Source organism: Brachyistius frenatus, unplaced genomic scaffold, assembly GCF_029030835.1.
Source record: "Brachyistius frenatus isolate BFR_SWC_R1_liver_20210118 unplaced genomic scaffold, ASM2903083v1 Contig_4, whole genome shotgun sequence".
In the NCBI taxonomy this organism is placed as follows: Eukaryota; Metazoa; Chordata; class Actinopteri; family Embiotocidae; genus Brachyistius; species Brachyistius frenatus.
In genome coordinates, this window is record NW_027210603.1 from 3,149,843 (window position 1) to 3,169,516 (window position 19,674).

The 19,674-nt window shown below is 40.8% G+C and overlaps 1 protein-coding gene across 2 annotated transcripts in view; it reads right to left on the reverse strand.

The window, feature by feature from the left end:
* cpne5b (copine Vb) overlaps positions 1-17,891 on the reverse strand; it is a 122,100-nt gene extending 104,209 nt beyond the window's left edge. For both annotated transcript variants that reach the window (XM_069710501.1, XM_069710492.1), the window contains exons 1-2: positions 17,830-17,891; positions 17,402-17,674 (exon numbers count right to left, since the gene is read on the reverse strand). In XM_069710501.1, coding sequence (XP_069566602.1) covers positions 17,402-17,674; positions 17,830-17,840 — 284 coding nt within the window. In that variant the 5' untranslated portion in view covers positions 17,841-17,891. The remainder of the gene's footprint in view (positions 1-17,401; positions 17,675-17,829) is intronic.
* Positions 17,892-19,674: the final 1,783 nt, after the last annotated feature.

A 19,674-nucleotide genomic window follows, 5' to 3' on the forward strand; every position in this document is an offset into this window, starting at 1 on the left:
ATACAGACTCACTGACAATGCTGACTTTATTTACAGAGATCTGACACGAAGCACAGTAATTAGACAGCTCCTTTCCTCTAACCTGCAGGAGGTTCCTCAGCTCTCTAATTCAAACAGCTCTGAGTGCGGGCTAAGAAAAGGATGATAAATATCTCGGGATGAAGGCTTCTTTTTGAAGAGGCGTTTCAAGACATGCAAATTGAGCTGATGAAATTCCTGACATGGAATAGAGCACAAGTCAGCATAAATAGGCTGCCACGGGCTAATAAGTAAAACTTTGGGAGCTCATAAATCTACTGCTCAGCTATAGAATGATTTTAGAGCGTGCATCCTTCACACTTATTGTCGCATATTATTATAATCCAGTATTGTGGCATGATCTAAATATATGGGCATAATTTCTTGCAATTGAGCCATAGCTGGTGCAGAGTCTGTATGCAAGTCTTACAGAAGCCAGTGTGCCTGTAGCCAACATCCTCTGACTACTGTATTGCACACATTTGAATAATATTTCCTGCACAGTATATTCCCTGAATATTTACATCCAAGAAAAGACTCTGAAATGCAAGTGTGCATCAAGGGTGAAAGGTTGACATCGAGGGTGTAGATTACTGGTGCAAGGAGGACAGTTTGTGGGTGTCTATACTGAATAAATACAGCCCGGGCTCTGGGCTTGACCTCTTGCCTGCACACGATGCAATACAAATCAAGACGAGGGGGAGGGTATGTTTGTGTTCTAGAAAAGTGGGAAACACAACTAGATGTTCAAAACCCTCCAAATCACTGAATAGATAATGGCACAGCTGAAATAAAGCCAAACAAATTATTCTGTACCGCAAATTTGTACAAATAAAACTGTAAAACTGCTTTACATACAGTATACAGCAACACCAAAGTCAAACCTTGTTTTGTTTTCAGTGTTTCATGATATAGTTATTTGATTGAAAATAACTTGGTTAGGTTGAGGGAAAGATCATGAATATTTATATTAAAACAAATTTTAAACTATATATTTACCAAATCCTAGGCTTACAAACCCCTCTGAAATCAATTCTAGTAAGAATCCACAATTGAACAGCCAAAACGAAAACAGTTTTTTAGCCCTTCAAAGCCTGATGTTTTGAAAGCATGAGGTGTACATATCGCAACGACAAACTGTTACCGAAGAAAAGCAGAAACAGAGTGACGGTTTTCTCAAGGACATTTAAACAAGGATGGATTGCAATATGAAGGCAATCCTCACACCTCATGAATGAAACGGCACTGCCAGGGAGATTAATTGAAAGTGGCATGTGGATGGCAGCAGAGGTTGACGGGGCATTGAAAGAGTTAATGAGGAATAAGGACTTAAAAAAAAAAAAACTAAGTAAGAAGAAAGGAAGAGGAGTTGGGAAATAGTGGAATCTAAAAAACAGAAAGGAGTGAACAGATGCAGAGGGGAGAAGTAAGATAATATAGAGGAAGCAATATAGGAAAATGTGGAGGTGGAAGAAGGAGGATAATCTGTTTATAAGAGAGGGAGAGGAGCGCTGGGTGAAGCATCAGAGCAAAGCATTATTATGGATAGATGATGTATCAAAAAACCTTTTACTGGCCCTTCATCTCTGTCTCTCAAATTATTGCTGTTTTGTACTTTGTTTTTATGATTACTGGGCTGTCTTAGTAGGAAAGTTTAACACACTCTGTACGTGCTTTGGTACATAAAGGTATACAAACATCCACGTATTGGTACGTTTATAACAATTCAGAATGCCTTGTCTATACATGAGGTTCTCTCATCTATCTTCCACCCATAACAAAACCACATGAAGTAGCAATTTATAAATGAAGCTCCCTTCATAGCCTCAATCATCCAAACTGTAGTGCTGGCATTGCTTTAGTGTCGGATCGATGGCAGAACCAAGTAGGATCGTTTTTCCCACCAGCTGTTGAATTATTCAGGCCAAGACTTCCTCTGGGGAGATTCCTGCTCACCCTGCCAGACAGACACAGTGAGCTAGTAGCCTGGCAGGAAAGCTCGGGATCACACGATTCCCAACAGCACGGACCACACCATGGCCCGAGTCAACACAGGTTAGGTAATGGGCTGCAACAAATACGGTTAGGACCCTGACAAAATGCGATTCATTGGTTATAGAATGCAGTTTGCCTCTGCTGTTTTTCGGTGAGCTACAAAATGTGATCTCGTTTTCAAAACTGTCAGGGAAAAGGGAAAAGGGAAAATTTCACATTGTGCTCGGTTAAACGCCATCACACGACAAATATCAGTTTGTATTTTGCAGGTCAGACAGGAAACCGATTCTTTATGCCCCTTTAATTGAAAATGTGCCAAGAAATTGCCAGCTCTGCCTTTATGCAAAGCAAATGCGATTTTTGAGATGAAAAGCGAAATGGAAATGGAAGTGAGCACATACTGTAAAATTAATATCTCGTCTGGGAGAAAAAGTTTGGAAACTTCTTCAGAGTAGGTCATTGTGAAATGTCTGGTAGTCTCGGTGAAGTGGGTCACTGTAGAGTGACGATGTCATTGTCAGATGTCCACCTCTGTCTGCCCCAAGGACATGCTCCTTTAGCTAATGAGCTGCTCTAGACTTCACAATAGCTGCGGCTCAAATCATTCACAGACACAAACAGCATACAGCAGTCCAGAATATTGTTAAGACTAATGAGTCTGCAGCGATGCTTGCAAATCTTTGATGCTGTAATTCTGCTCTCAGGTTCTTTAATCTAAATGCTAATGTTAACAGACACACATGCTAATCTTTAGAATGAATAATCTGACATGTTCACCATCTTAGCTCAGTGTATTACTTTGCCAATTTGGACAGTACACAAATACATCTGAGCCTGATGGAAATCACATTGTTTGTTTTTGCCATAAATCAAAGTAGTGGCAGATTGAAAGTTTGAGCTGACATCATAATGAGGGCAACATGAATCTCTGTAGGCCACAACTGTCAGGGCAGCCCATCACACAGTTGTTGAGACATTTCACTTAAAACCAGAAGTAAAATACAGAAATGAAGCAAATGTGATTGTAGCACTAAAATGTCACAAGATCACCAATGTGCGGATAAATCATCTGGGAACCGTGAATGTCCTGTTCAAAACTTCCTGCCAATTTGTTTGCAAGATGCTGATATATTTTATTTGAGAGTTTTAAACTGCATGTGGCAGTGCATGAAAAGTCAGGAGATTGCTAAAGTCTATGATCCATCCTCTGAGCACCATGAATGTTTGGAGCAAATTTCAAGTCAATCCATGCAATAGCTGTCAAGATATTTCAAAATGAAAAGTATCAAAGTAATAGAGGAGGTGAAAAAGCAGTTCATGGGATTCCTTTTCTGAATGTTGCAAAGTTATGGGGAGAAATATCCAATAATTGTAAAGACATGGAAAGCAAAATAAAGATATTTTATTCTGGGCCAAAGTAGTGGACTGACCAAATAACAAACATTTCCCCCCTGGAACCACACCGCTCAAAACATGCAAAATAATTAATAAGATTAATTTCAGAAATTTTAGAATACAAACGTAACAAATGACACTTCCAAATTTCATAAGCATTATGAAATCATGCTGTTACTATAAATAAAGAAAATGCATTTAAAAGAGTTTCAGACAATCTTCTATAAAGATAAGAAAGTGAACTGCTGTAGTATCGTTACAGTAATTGCTTGTGTAGGGGACTAACTTATTTTTAGAGCTGACAGAGAAATGTATATGCAGCTATAATTGCAGTTATTTGTTTGAATTCAAACATAATCTACGATAATAACGGTCCTAAACCATCACAAATGTAATCATACCATTATGTTCTGAGTACAAGATAGGCACTGACACACACAACTACACATACACGCACACACACGCACACACACGCACACACACACACACACACACACACACACACACACACACACACACACACACACACACACACACACACACACACACACACACACACACACACACACACACACACACACACACACACACACACACACACACACACACACACACACCGTAATCATACCGTTATGTTCTGAGTACAAGATAGGGACTGACACACACAACCACACACACAAGTTTTTTTTCACTCATTCAGCATCTATTTTCCCTACGGGCATCAGTAGCTCCATAATCAAAACCAGTCATTTTGCCCACACACTTTTCACACATCTCCAGCTTTGCTGTACCACACATGACCATCTTGCCTAATCATCCCGTCCTGCACCAAGGGGCACAGAGCCAGAGCTGAAATAGCACCACGGGCTGAGAATAGGCAAACAATCCCCTATCTTCCCTGAGCAGTGAACTCAATCATGCATCATTTACTACAAGATGCTGACTGGCCCACTGTTGGTCAAACTGCAATTTCAAACAACTGTTTTCACACATTTTGCACTCTCACTTATATAATGAAAGTGTTGGATTGACCTAATTTTGAGGTTTTGGTGTAAAGTGTCAAAAAAGCAGCTTTTATTTGAAATTTAATTGTCATCATAAATTAACTGTATCCATACTCTGTTTTATATGAATCTGCTGCAGTGATGCGTCACATGGATATTGTGGTGTTTCCAAATTATACTCTTGTCTTCATCCTTCCAACATAAAACATCCTACATAATGTGGTTAAATTGGACACATGACAGAGAGTATTCACTGATAAATAGCTCAGGGACATGATGGGATTACTGAGTTTCTGCATCGGCTGAATCAAATACTGATAGGGAAATATACACACACACAAGGTGAGCTTATCAGCTGAAGAGTATATTTTCAGTTTGAAGGACCACAGATTCACATGACCATGATCGAGTCAGGAATTAAATAAAAATAAAAATGAGGTTATTTTTTAAATATGTCGGCACAAGTGTGTAATTCATGATACGCTGCAACATGTGCAGAGGATTTTTAAAACTAGCCAAACCATTGAGTGACCGAAACTAAAAACAATTGTGAATTTTTGTCCAAAGTCTTGGTCCCTGTAAGCACTATTGCTCAGCCAACTACCCGAAGTATCCATGGCCATCACCAGCATGCCACTCAAAACAAATTAGCTCATTGTGGTCAATTAAAATGCATCACTTATAGTGATTTGGTCCTAGTGATGATGAAAAAGTCCTAATTGCCAGGTGAAGGTAGCTGTCCACAGCTGTGACTCACATCAACTCAGTAGCCCTGACTGAGAGCTATTAAGCTCCCATTACTCCATCACATATGCTGAGGACAGATGCTTCTACCGCAGCACAATTCACTCACGTAAATGCCTGCTCATGTACCTGTCTTGTTTATCAGAGGCTCTGATGCTCAGAGTTTTAGTGCATTTCACTTTTTTATGTTTTATCTCTAGATTTCAGGTTAAATAAAGTTAAATCTTTTGGCAGCCTTATCTTTGAGATGACATTGTAAACCTATAACTATAATACCTCAGCTGGAAGTGCTTTCATACATATCACACATGGTCTAACTATAAACAGTGATTTATTGTTGCACAGGGGCCACAACATAGCTGTGATTTAGTGGGCTTAATGATGTGTATATCTTTTTTTTTTTCTCATTTATGAGTCATCCTCTGACCTTTTTCTGCCCTTTTCTAAATAAGTATGTATGCATCCCGTCATAGTGCTGACAGTATTTGACAGTACATTGAAAAAGTTCCTGCATCCGAGTCCTATTAATGACAACGCTGGTGCCAGCGGATGTAAATTCAGCATTTAAAGAATTGTCTGCCGGTACAATATGAATATCCTCACTTTTTTTTAAAGAAGTGAGGAGATAGCATTTTATGGTAATAAGCAGCTCGTGATCACTCATCTATAATTATCTGCAAGAATATAACAGGTCATCCTATACAAAATACTGTATCTGTTTTCTCCATAAACTCTGTCTATTGGTTTTGAGCACTATCACATTGAGTGCCTGCAGAGATGTGTCCTCTTAGCTTTGTTGGGTTTGTCAATAGCCTCAGCTGAGAAGCCAAATTAATCCAATTACATAATAAAATAATAAGACCCAAGAGATACCAGTAGCCATCCCTCAGTCCGGTGTCACTGCTGAAATGCTAATCAGGGATCTGAGACAGGCGTTATGTGCACCCCGCATAGATGCAAATAAAAGCCTCCTTCAATTAGACAAGCCGTTCAGGTGACCCATGATTCTTCACATGCAGATCAAACATGTATAAACAAGACTTGAGGGAAGACTTATACCGAAAAGTTGTTAATTTCCCAGTAGGAGCAGTGTTCGTAAAACAAACGATAAAAGTACTCCAAGCTTTCAAAATGATGGCCCTATGATTTGAAGCTTTTTATGATTTTAAATGACGCCATTCATTATTGAACAGTTGTTTTTGTTGTTTTTTACCATTTTGGAAACATCAACCCTCTCGTGGATTGCTTGGTGTTGTCTGGAAATGTAGCCGTGAGCATTGGAGCTTTTACTTCTCACTGTAGCATCACTTATAACATGGAGCTTGAAAAGTGCCATGATTTAGAAATGACATGACAAATACCTGCCTTCACAAAGAGGAAATTGGCTCTGAAAGTTTCAGGTAAAAAAAAAACTGAGCATCCACATTTCAAATTATATCAAATCTATATAGATAAAAAGGTTTCCTTGCCAGAGAATAAATTAAGCCAAAACCTTTGTAGAGTAGTTTGAGTGAGCAGACATGTGTTAGCAAATGGACAGGCTAGGTCTTTGAGCATGGGTGTAACCCTCAAATTCATTTTGAAACAATTGGAGTAGCCTTTAACCAATCGACATGGACCACTATGTGTTGTATGCTGAAACTGACCGAGCTGTAAACAACAACAACCTTCCTCCAATGTGAGCAGAGTGCAACATGAGAGTAAATTACTTTTAAAAATGTTTTGACATTGTTCCTACTATGGCTTCAATTCCTCAATATTAGCTAGTATTGCTGCAACTGTTCACATCGTTCCTCTACCTACCACTGCAATAGTTTTGACTAACACATTTTATAACATCATCACACTTAGCCAGCCACACTGATCACCGATTGGTCCACCCTTCAGAGAGGCTGAGCGAACCTTCATGCAAACAATGTTTCCAAACTGTAATCACAGCAAAGACTGAAGCTGTGAGCAATAGGTGGGCGGAGCTTGGTTAGTTATATATACGTTTCTCATATAAAACTGAATTTGATTGGAAGCCCCGACAATCTGAGACTTCTTCGTCACGCCAGAGGTTACATTTGATGGTCTTAGGAACCCTTTCCCAAACTGATGTTGTTCGCCCTCCAACATGTTTACTTGCCACAATCTTTTCTAGTTATTTACAATACAGAGAGAAAATGTTTCTTTAGTCCTTCACAGATAAATTTGACTTTGTCTTCCCTTGACTTCTCTGCTCTTGCCAGAAACCCAGTGAGCCCCATCAGCCAGAGAGCGTGGATCAAAGCCTCATCTCCGCCTCTCAGCCACGAAAGCCAACATGACAGTGAACCATCATTAACACTCACGGAGAGTGTTACCCTCCTTCCTTTGGAGTTCAGAATCAGAATCAGTTTATTGGCCAGGTATGTTTACACATACAAGGAATTTGACTCCGGTTGTAACTTCACTCTCAGTGTGCAAAAAACAGACAGACACAAATAGACATATAAAACATAAATAGACATATATTCAATCCAATTCAGTTCAATTCAATTTTATTTATATAGCGCCAAATCACAACACAGGTTATTTCATGGCACTTAACACATATACAGTGCATCCGGAAAGTATTCACAGCGCTTCACTTTTTACACATTTTGTTATGGTACAGCCTTATTCCAAAATGGATTAAATTCATTTTTTTTCCTCAAAATTCTACACGCAATATCCCATAATGACAAAGTGAAAATAGTTTGTTGAAATTTTTTGCAAATCTATTAAAAATAAAGAACGCAAATATAACACGTACATAAGTATTCACAGCCTTTGCTCAATACTTTGTTGAAACACCTTTGGCAGAAATTATAGCCTCAAGTCTTTTTTGAGTATGATGCTATAAGCTTGGCTCCTATTCTTGGGCAGTTTCTCCCATTCTTCTTTGCAGGACCTCTCGAGCTCCATCAGGTTGGATGGGGAGTGTTGGTGCACAGCCATTTTCAGATCTCTCCAGAGATGTTCAATCAGGTTCAAGTCTGGGCTCTGCCTGGGCCTCTCAAAGACATTCACAGAGTTGTCCCGAAGCCATTCCTTTGTTATCTTGGCTGTGTGCTTCGGGTCGTTGTCCTGTTGGAAGATGAACCTTCGCCCCAGTCTGAGGTCCAGAGCGCTCTGGAGAAGGTTTTCATCAAGGATGTCTCTGTACATTGCTGCATTCATCTTTCCCTCCATCCTGACTAGTCTCCCAGTTCCTGCCGCTGAAAAACATCCCCACAGCATGATGCTGCCACCACCATGCTTCACCGTAGAGATGGTATTGGCCAGGTGATGAGCGGTGCCTGGTTTCCTCCAAACATGACGCTTGGCATTCAGGCCAAAGAGTTCAATCTTTGTTTCATCAGACCAGAGAATTTAGTTTCTCATGGTCTGACAGTCCTTCAGATTTTTTTATAATTTTTTTTTTATTTTATACACTTTATTAATCCCCGAGGGGAAATTTCTTCTTCACTACAGCAGGAGCCTTTTGGTAAACTCCAGGTGGGCTGTCATGTGCCTTTTACTGAGGAGTGGCTTCCGTCTGGGCACTCTACCATACAGGCCTGCTTGGTGGAGTGCTGCAGAGATGGTTGTCCTTCTGGAAGGTTCTCCTCTCTTCACAGAGTAACACTGGAGCTCTGTCAGAGTGACCATCGGGTTCTTGGTCACCTCCCTGACTAAGGCCCTTCTCCCCCGATCGATCAGTTTGGCCGGGCGGCCAACTCTAGGAAGAGTCCTGGTGGTTCCAAACTTCTTCCATTTACAGATGATGGAGGCCACTGTGCTCATTGGGACCTTCAATGCTGCAGACATTTTTCTGTACCCTTCCCCAGATCTGTGCCTCGATACAATCCTGTCTCGGAGGTCTACAGACAATTCCTTGGACTTCATGGCTTGGTTTGTGCTCTGACATGCACTGTCAACTGTGGGACCTTATATAGACGGTGTGTGTCTTTCCAAATCATGTCCAATCAACTGAATTTACCACAGGTGGACTCCAATCAAGTTGTAGAAACATCTCAAGGATGATCAGTGGAAACAGGATGCACCTGAGCTCAATTTTGAGTGTAATGGCAAAGGCTGTGAATACTTATGTACATGTGATATTTTTTTTGTTTTAGATTTTTAATAGATTTGCAAAAATTTCTAATTTTTTTATTTCACATTGTCATTATGGGGTATTGTGTGTAGAATTTTGAGGGAAAAAATGAATTTAATCCATTTTGGAATAAGGCTGTACAAAATGTGGAAAAAGTGAAGCGCTGTGAATACTTTCTGGATGCACTAGATGCATCAGCATAGATATAAATATAAATGAATAACTTAATATCACTTATGTTCAGTGGCTGTCATCCACTGTGTCACTAGGCCTTGTTTGCATTAAAGTAGATTCTCGGCATAGGAGATGTGACATACAAACTCGAAACAAGAGTGCAGGATGGAAAAATTTGATGGCTACAGGAATGAGACAGTTAATTCTCAGTTGCAGAGCCGGCAGAGCTGATTATAGGCATGTCTTTGTGAAGATGCTGGCAACTGAACAATGATGCTGTCAGGTCTGGAGGGGATTATTGGGTGTAGGGTGAAGAGTGACAGATCAAAATCAGCCTCTTTATAGTATCATTGTAATGAAAGCAAGACAAAACAAAACATGTTTTTTTTTAGAGGCAAAGATGGTGACATTTGGTTTTTATTAATATAAAACAAGCAAATGAAGGAAAATATTGTTTTAAAAATGTGGATACAAGCGCTTGACATGTGCACGTTGACTCTTTTCAGCATGCCCACACTCCACTGTATTGATTTAGTGAAAACATTAGTCACAGTCTGTCCATCAGTGTAGAGAAGGCAGACGAAAAAGGAATTTAAAAAGGCACAAAAAACAAAGATAGTAATTGGTGTTGAGAAATTATGTTTGCTTTGTGCAATGCACTCATTCACCGTGTTAGCAAGTAAGTAAGAGGATAGGAAATAATTGATTGGTTCTGCCAGGTCAGGGGAAGAGAGTGCTTCACGCTTCAACGGCATCCAAATGTCCTTTTTTTCTGCAAACAGCTCCACACAAATACACCAAAATACAATATGCTTTCTGTAGATCAATGCAGTCTTGTAGGCAGAGGCACTAAAAGTGAAACAACAACTATGATATGTGCACAACCTGGTATCACAGCTAAGTGCGCAATACACCCGTCCGTCCACTAGAGGATACCGTGGCGGTGTCACATTTTGCATCACCTAGGTGTGAAAAGTAAGCTGCATTTGTTTTAGGTATCAAAAACTATTTGGTAAGGGTTAGAAACAAAAAAGTCACATACATTACTTAACGTTAGGTACTTACTAAGTAAGTAAGATGATAAGATGATTCATTATGTAAGTAACTTATTTATGTTACTGAATAGAAATCAAAATTAACTTTTTGCTGAATTAAACATCAGTCTCCTTCCTACCACCCCTGTCCTCCTCGACATGGGAGCCTCTAGTGGACCGACAGGTGTATTACACACTTCAGTTTGATATCAGTTTATAAATACAAATATGCACGGATTCAAAAAGCTTACTCGTGTTTTAGTTTGAATCAGAATTGGACTGTGTTGCTGTTACAGAATCCTTGGCTTCCTCCAAAACCGAGCGACCAGCAGAGCAGGGGAGGTGAAAAAGAAAACTTGTGAGCTATTATCACCAACTTTTTTTTAATGGCCCCCAAGAGTCCATCTCTGTGTAGGAGATGGTTGAAGTCAGAGAGACACAACAGCAGCCTCCTCATTGATACAAGCGTTAGAGTGCCATCGTCCTTGGTATTATCTTCCTCTCACAGAGTGCAACTGAAGAAGTACAGTAAAATAAAAAGGAGCAATATCTATGTGGCCTCAACTTGCAAAAAAAGTCTGTTTCACAAATAAATAATTACATAAACTATAAAAAAAAAAAAAAATTAAAAATTCCATGGCTTTACTCAGTGGGTTTCATAAAAACAAGGGGCTGCACTAGGTATAGAAAGTGGTAGCGTGGTGTTCCCTACAGTATGGTTGCACAGACCTTCAGGCAGTAGATGATTTCTGGGTGTAATTCTTTTCCTTGTTTAAGTTTAGAAAACTTTCTTGCTGGTTATGGTGGGTAAACCTCTTTTTTTTTTTCAGTCACCTTTGATCGTTGTTCTTGTTTGTTTGTTAGGTTTTTTTTTTTGCTTCATATACCTGCACATAATCACACTGGCTTAATTAGCACAAATTCCACATGATATTCACGTTTTGAAAAGTAACCCTTAGAACTTCATGTATGATGCACAGTACCGTATATACAAATTGTGCATCTATTATAGCGGGGGTTTTTTTTCAATCTATCTTACTCCCATATCCTCCCCTGAACATTAGCAATTGTCCAATTATAGCTTTTTTTTTTAACCATAGTAGTGTATGACAGCGGTTTCTGAGTTTTTAACAGGCTGTAGTGTTACTCTGTCTCTAAAGAGATTGGATGTTTGTCTTTTTTGCTCCCACAAATATAAGAACAAGTAAGTTAGGAATAGTTTTCACAGTGAGTTTCTTCTCAAATAAAGTATTTTCCTGCATTCAGGATTAACGCATCACTACTTCCAAGGGCAATAAGTACCATGTGTACGATTGGGCTACATTATTAGGTGAGGCTAAATGTCACATTAGAAAAATCCCAATTGAATTCACATCTATTGTGTAAGAGTCAGAAGTCAATGTAAAAGACAGTATGTTTTCTGTGTTTGAAAATTGTCTGTCTGGAATCAGGCAGATTAGGACAGCCCTTACATTGTTCCCTATGTTGGTATCCTGTAATAGAAGTAAGAAACCCTGTTAATAAAACAGTACTTCCTGCTTTATTTACTTCTTCTGTCCACATGGATCATTACGCAGTGATTGGAACTTGTAAAATGCATCCATCTGTATTCACTATGTTTTTCACAGTAACAAGTACTTTCTGAAACTTGTGACATTATTATGCTATCCACAATACTTTTAGGAGTTAAAGATTCTAAATTGTCTTTTACAAAGCAAAGCTGGCTACAGCTTTTTATTGACAAGTATTTGTATTACCAAAGTAATTTCATGCGTTTTTTTTGTAGCCTTAAGTGTTGTAAAGTGGCCAAAATTCATATATTCTCAATGATAATGTGTCAGATGAATGCAGAAACAATGTGGGAGGGGTCATCACTTATAGTCATGAAACTACACAGAATTACCACCCGAAGCATTCTTTAGCTGCTTTTTGGTTGTTGTTTTTTTATTATACTCTCCGTTCAGCAGCCTACAAATGCAGTTAGCAACTAGCTGGTGAGGACATTAAAGCATTTAACAGTCATATATTTCCATGAGGATTTTGTAAAAACCAACAGAGCTAAAAGACAGTAAATATTGGACAGGTGGCCAGAGACACTAAATGAATGATGTAACTGCTGGATGTGTAAATATGAATGTGTGCTAACAATTTGACCAAACGCCACTGTAATGTTTTACAACTTGTTTTTACAGCCCCCTAGTTGTTGTTGTGTGTTGTGCTTTAATGCCTGGCTTTAGTAAGAAAGAATATTATTGTTCTAATTTACTGTGTTTGCTCACGTGTCACTGAAATGTTGCATCATGTGAATCAGTTGAGCCCCCTCGTGATAAAGAAAAAAAACTGAACCACCTGCATTTCTTAATGAATTCACTTCCCTGCCTTCCTGTTACTATGCAATGATGAGCATACCCAACTCAATATGTTTCTCATCTCAGTCTGTCTTTGTTTATCTACTTCCACACCAGCCACTCTATTTCCTCTCCCTCGCTACCTCTGCCTCCCTCTCCATGCCTAATTTTCCTTAACCAGCTAAAGTCAGTCAGGCTGTGTGACAAGAGGCAGTGTGCCCAGTCTGCTGTGCTACAAAACTACTGACAGTGTGTGTTGTGTTTTTGAGAGAGAGAAAGGAACAGGAGGAGGTTGATCTGACTTTTAGTGGTGGTGATATCTGCAAGATAATTATGTTGTGGTTTGCAAAGCTGGGCTCGTATTTTACACAGTGGTCTTCATATTCCTAATAAACTTCGGTTGAAGCTTGAGGTGCAACATATTCACACCTGACGTGCTCAAACCTGGAGAGCTGTGACGTGAAAGAGCAAGGGAAATCAGAGTGATAATAAGCAGTGTTGGATCTCCCCAGGGCTAATCTACACTGTGCAAGAGGCTTTCATATCTGTCCCAGATCCATGAAGGAAGCAAGCAGATGCTGCAAGCGGGCTTCTCATAAGCACCAGTATTGATGCAAAAGCAGACCATCCAGACATTTAGCACAATACTTTAATCATAGCAACACATTCACTGCCTGCACGGTGGAAACACAATGTGAAATTCCACATCCCCACTGTTAGTGAGCTGTATGCACTGCCAACAAGAATAGAAGTATTATGTCACCACCAGAAGCCACCAATTACAGTCAAATTCAGCAGCTACAAGATCTATCAGGTGTCACTCTCCAGAAAAAGGAAAGCCATTAATGATTTAATTGAGTCTCTACTCTGTTCAATCAGTGTGAACTTTGACCCACGTGTCAACCAACAGTGACATCACCCGTTGGTTTGTGAACGGCCGTTATGAAGCCCCGAGTTCAACACCGAGATAACTCGTGGAGAAATTTTATTGACTTAGAATTTTATGAGAAGTTGAATGGGAGTCTATGGAGCCAGAGGCTTTTCAGATCCAACCTCTAGTGGCACCCGCTGGTATCGCAGCTTAAAGCACTTCCACATCTGCTTAATTTTTCAGACCCAGAAGCTACGTCCACTTTTATATACAGTCTATGGTCACACCTCCCCATCTCCCATCACCCAGCTTGTACCTACAGTATTGTGCAAAGTTTTAGGCACTTATATGTTTAGGAGTTCCTCATGCGACACCGTCAGGGAAGCGTCTGACTGATTCCAAATTCATTCTGCAGCATGACAACGACCCCAAATATGCAGCTAGAGTCATAAAGAACTGCCTTCAATGACAAAGTACAAGAAGTCCTCCAATTGATGGTGAGGCCCCCAAAGAGCTCTTATTCTTCTATTACTTATGCAGGCTGCAACATACAGTAACAGCAGCAAGTCATTTCAGGTGAGCTCATTGCTTTTCAGTAGCAATCTCAGCAGCTGGTCGTCCTCCACTGACAGACCTGCTCTTCAATGCAGAAGCCAGATAGTGGCTCCTCAACCGACTGAGGACCGGTGAATGGCTGTGGCCCACATTACATTCATAACTACTTCTTTATGTTGCTGATGTGACTGGACAGTAAGATAGTGGAATAGAAACAGGAGAGCAGACTTTGACTTGGAAAGATTTAACAAACCACTAAATGGAGGTCTGTGGTTGGGTTTTGTGGCTCCAGGATTTACACATCATGTTTTTTTAACCACATGCCAATTACACCCCGCTCCCCTCATTTCTCCTCATGAAGTAGACCATTGACTGACAAGCCCTGTGGGAGTGTAAACATCAGTTTAAGAAAAAACACAGGTTGGATTTTGTCTGTCATGTCAAACTGTCTCAACAGTTTTCTATTTCTGACGCAGCTCCTGAAGGACAAGTTTCTCCACACAAAACAAATGTGCTGGAAATGACACATGAAACATTGTGAGAGATGTGAACGTGGTGACACATAACTGTGAAGTGTTGGAGACGTTAGGCAGATAAAACTATGTGTTGTAGGTTAGTAAAAGGTTCCGATCATGAGGGCTGAAAAGAATTCTAATTCGAAAGATAAAAAAGCTTAATATGGATCAAATCTATATGAAGCGCTGTTTGCAACTTCCTGCCACTGAGTCCTTCATTCTCCATTCCTCCCTGAATGAAAGACAAACCGATCCCTATCATTTCCCCCCTTATTTCCCTGATCCAATGCACACCCACCCCCTTCTATTTGTCACCAGTCCTGATAATAATACGTTGTCAGAAGCATGGGGTTTAGCCTCTAATGAGGGGTATTAACCTCCGAGGGAACAGCTATCATCATGGTTTGGAGGTTTTAGAGAGTGCATGTACATGATGACAAAGGTAGACCTGCGAGGACCCAACAGGGAAGCTCTACTCTTCAATCGGAATCTGACTCACACAACATCTGTACAAAGGATTTAGAGGATTTGCGAGGCCTTGAACTGTTATTAGAAGTGTTTGGATGTGACAGAGAGATTTAACTGTTGATTTCTTCTGCTACAGGAGCAGCTGACACTGTAGCCTAGCATTACTTATTTATTATACCATAGCAGGAATTGCTGCATATGTAGGGGAAATTTGTGGTACAGTTATGAGAGCAACCTTTCGCACACTTATTCCTCTCTGCAGTCAAGCATGCTCACGGTAAGCCCACACCCCATCCAGTTAAGAGTATGCTGTATCTTTATATTCCATATTTTTTCATTCAAAGTGTGAATTTTCCATGCATCAAATGTATGCTTTAAGATAAACTCAGCCTTTCTTGCTCTTTTTCTTACTGAAGCTCTCTCACAAGCACAAACAAGGTGGCAGTGAAGCAGGAGGGAAAAGCATGACCCCCCCCCCCCATTTCTTCTCCCCAAACACCTCTTGTTTTTGGTACAGTTGAAAGAATATGCACCAATGCTTTTCTCCCTCTTTTTTTCCAACACACATCAGCACAGAACTACACACACACACACACACACACACACACACACACACACACACACACACACACACACACACACACACACACACACACACACACACACACACATACATACATACACATTATCATATAAATAATTTACATAAATGTGCAGGGTTGCAGAATGGGACTCATCATATACCTGAATGGTGCTTAATTGTACATCTGTAATGATGTAATCCCAGTTGCCTCATCTTTACAGGCTGAAAAACATAAAAATCCAGCACAAGTACTTTGCTAGCCATCCTTTTTTTTCCATCTGAGCTGATTCTCTACTATCGCCCACAATTTTTCCAATACAATGGTTTTTCATTCAATAAATTTCTTGCCAGAGTCTGGTTTTTTTTCTTCCACTCTGAGCTGAAAGATGTGGCAGCGAGCTTCTCTGAACGTCAGAAAGCCCATCAATAATGCACACGCAGCTTGTTATAGCTCAAACTCACTCTGCTTCGATGGCTCACCAACCTAAAACCCAGCATCAAAGACCAGAAACACCCGTGTGTGTGTGTGTGTGTGTGTGTGTGTGTGTGTGTGTGTGTGTGTGTGTGTGTGTGTGTGTGTGTGTGTGTGTGTGTGTGTGTGTGTGTGTGTGTGTGTGTGTGTGTGTGTGTGTGTGTGTGTGTGTGTGTGTGTGTAAGAGGGAGAGGGAGAGGGAGAGGATGCTCACACATGCCAGCACTGGAGGTGAAAGGCGTGGAAAGCCTTGACTTTCAAACCTTTCCTAATGGGAAGAGAAGTGATGGTGTATTCTCATTGAACAAGTTATGCAGAGAGATTCATTTGGTGATTGCGTTTTTTGTTTTGCTGAGTTACTTTCTGAAAAGGAAATACTTTTGTACAAAAAAATGATGAAGAGTGGGATCAAGCTTGAGGCCATGGACTGCAGGCACTGTCTGAATGTGATGCAAACCTTAGAATTTTTAACATCCAGTACTTTTTTAAAGAATACAGGAGAGAAAGGAATGAGGCTTTCAGTGCGAGTGGGTAAAGTATGAAAGAGGCTTCTGGCTGAAAAGAGATTACAGCAAAGGATGGTCTGATATAAAATGAGCTCTGCCATGTTTGGAGGTGTATTATGTCACATCAACATGAGTTAGCCTTTAGAACAGTTTTGCACAATAAGAGCTGACACTTGAAAATACCCGCAAACATATCTGGAAACCGCTGATACGTACATGCAGGAAATAATGACAAGATTTGAACATTTTCAGATTCCCCTTTTGATGGCACGCTCAGATCGGAAACGCCTTTAAATATATAGTTGATTTTTACTTTTTCTTACAGAAATTCACATTTAAAGTCACTTAATCAATCAAAAACAACTTTAAACCAAACCAATAAACCGGGAAACTGACAGCAGCTGTCCTCAAACCGAATCAGCAGCTGAATCGACGTTTTACCAGAGTCATGGATTAGTTACCTCTATTTATTTTAGATACCGAACATTTTCGATTGTCATCGAACAATCTTAACTAAAATCCACAGATAAGGTGGGGCGGCGTGTTCACAACTTTTCCAGCACGCAGTCTGAACACCGAACTTCTCCGCTCTCCGGCTATCTGCGGACGCGTCAGCTCACCTGCAGGAGACGGTGATTTCTACTTTGGTGGCCGGGATGTTGCCGGTGATCGGGTCGAAGTCGTACACCGATGACATGTCCTCCAGCTTGTCCATAACGTCTCCTTCCATCATCTCCATCGTCGAAGCTCGGCGTGGCTCGGGTGTGATCCCAGAGGCGCACAGCCTGGCCGCGATGGAGCGCGTCGAGTCTCCGCGGACTCCTGAGACCAGATCAGAGACCAGACGGCCTCCGGTCCGACCGGGTGAAGCAGCCACTTCACAAATGTTGAGGCTGGAGAGGATAGAGGGAGGGGGGGGCACGGAGTGAATGAACTACCCGATTGAAAAAAAAAAAAAAACGGAGGCGCACTTGGTTAACTCTCCATGCAGCGTAAATATTTTTTGAAGGGGAGCAGTATCTCAGATTGCAGCTGCGCCCTCACCGACCTGCTGCACATCACATGGAAAGGTGTACTGCTCTCTGCTTTTGTCTTCAGTCTGTGCGTACAGCAGAGCGTGTGAAGAGAAAAGACTAGATACACTTAAACCCACCCATCCTCCTCCCACACGGAATTACACTGAAGTGCTGGCAACCCTGCCCATACCCCGGCTCTGCTGCTGTCACCCCGCAACACCCGGTGTACTCTTTACTTAGAGTGTGTCACAGCAATTTAATTACGCACTGATGCTATTCACTTTGTGTTAGGCGAGGTGGATGAATGTGGCGTGGATTCATTTAAAACAAAAATTCAGCTTGTCATAACACATGTTTGTGAGACTCTGAGAACAAGTTGCTGATTTCAAACCTGGTGGTCGGTACCGCCCATGGATCGCGAGATAAATCTATAGTAGCGATATGATTAAGGGTGTGGTCTGTGGGGATAGAAAAGAGATGCCACACAACATTTGGTTCACTTTTTTTCCCCAGACCTTCTTTTTTCTTTACTCTTTTTTTTATTGTGTAATATTGGATTATTTGAACTCGACAGCCTCCTAAAACGGTATTTATCAGTCTAAGAGGGAATAACAAGCTTGGTTGCAATGGGTCACTCGCCAGAAAAGGTTAGGAACCACTGCGGTAGAGCGACTCAGAAGGGGGGAAACAAGAAAACAATTCAGCACCACAGCAGTGGGACAGCTCCCCGAGCAAACCACTGAGTTTAGTCATGGGGAGAACAGCAGATACATGCAGAATCTCTTTTGCAATCAATACTTACTGAGCAATAAGTGTACATTCATGCGAAGGTGTTAAATCCAAATGAAATTGGACTAAGAGTTAAAGTTCTATAGGGCCAATTTATAAATGGGTCAAAACTGCCACTGTTTTTCCTTCCTATTGTCTTGAGTTTTTTTTGTAACGAAAGAGACATGTGAGCAGCATTGTAAGAAATGCAGTTACCAATTAAATTGTGTTCAAGCTGGCTGATTTAAAATCAATATTAATTACATGGAGGGAATTACATAAAGATTTAATGGCCACCATCCATCGTTAGCCTGTTGTGTGCAGCTAAAACCTGCCCTGTAAACCACATTGTAATGAATATGCTAAACTGATGCCGACGCCTGCCAAGAAAGGGATGGGTTTGTCATTTTTGGGTAACTACAGTTCCTAAGTGTAGGCACTGTGTGTGTGTGTGTGTGTGTGTGTGTGTGTGTGTGTGTGTGTGTGTGTGTGTGTGTGTGTGTGTGTGTGTGTGTGTGTGTGTGTGTGTGTGTGTGTGTGTGTGTGTGTGTGTGTGTGTGTGTGTGTGTGTGTGTGTGTGTGTTATCCTCTCTCCACCACCTCACTGTTTATCTCACTTGTTCTGACACTGCACATCTCTCTCTCTGCCTCTTCTCATGAATAAACAAAGGACTCGCACACATATATGGAAGGCACATTAACATTAGTGGTCATGAATAAACAAATAACCAGCTGTTTTCCATAAATTACTGCTTGCATCAGGAAAGAAATCTGTTTTCACCAACTCGGGAAAACTGCAGTTGTTACTTTTTTTGTCAATATGGAAACAGATGTCAGATTTCCTGTGTCATTGTACCTTTTCTATTTCTCTGTCTCTCTTCCTTTCACACACACATCATGCACACAGAGACACATGTAGCCATAAAACATTTTACCCTCGTTCATAAATAGGTGCAGAAGCACACATCTCTTCCCTGCATAGAGCCCCAGCGTCTGGATTCTGGAAATCAATTTACACCGGCACATGCAGGATGCTTCTGCCCACACAGCCCTCCAGCTCAGGATGAGGAACACACACACACGCATCATCATTCTTCCATACAAACACA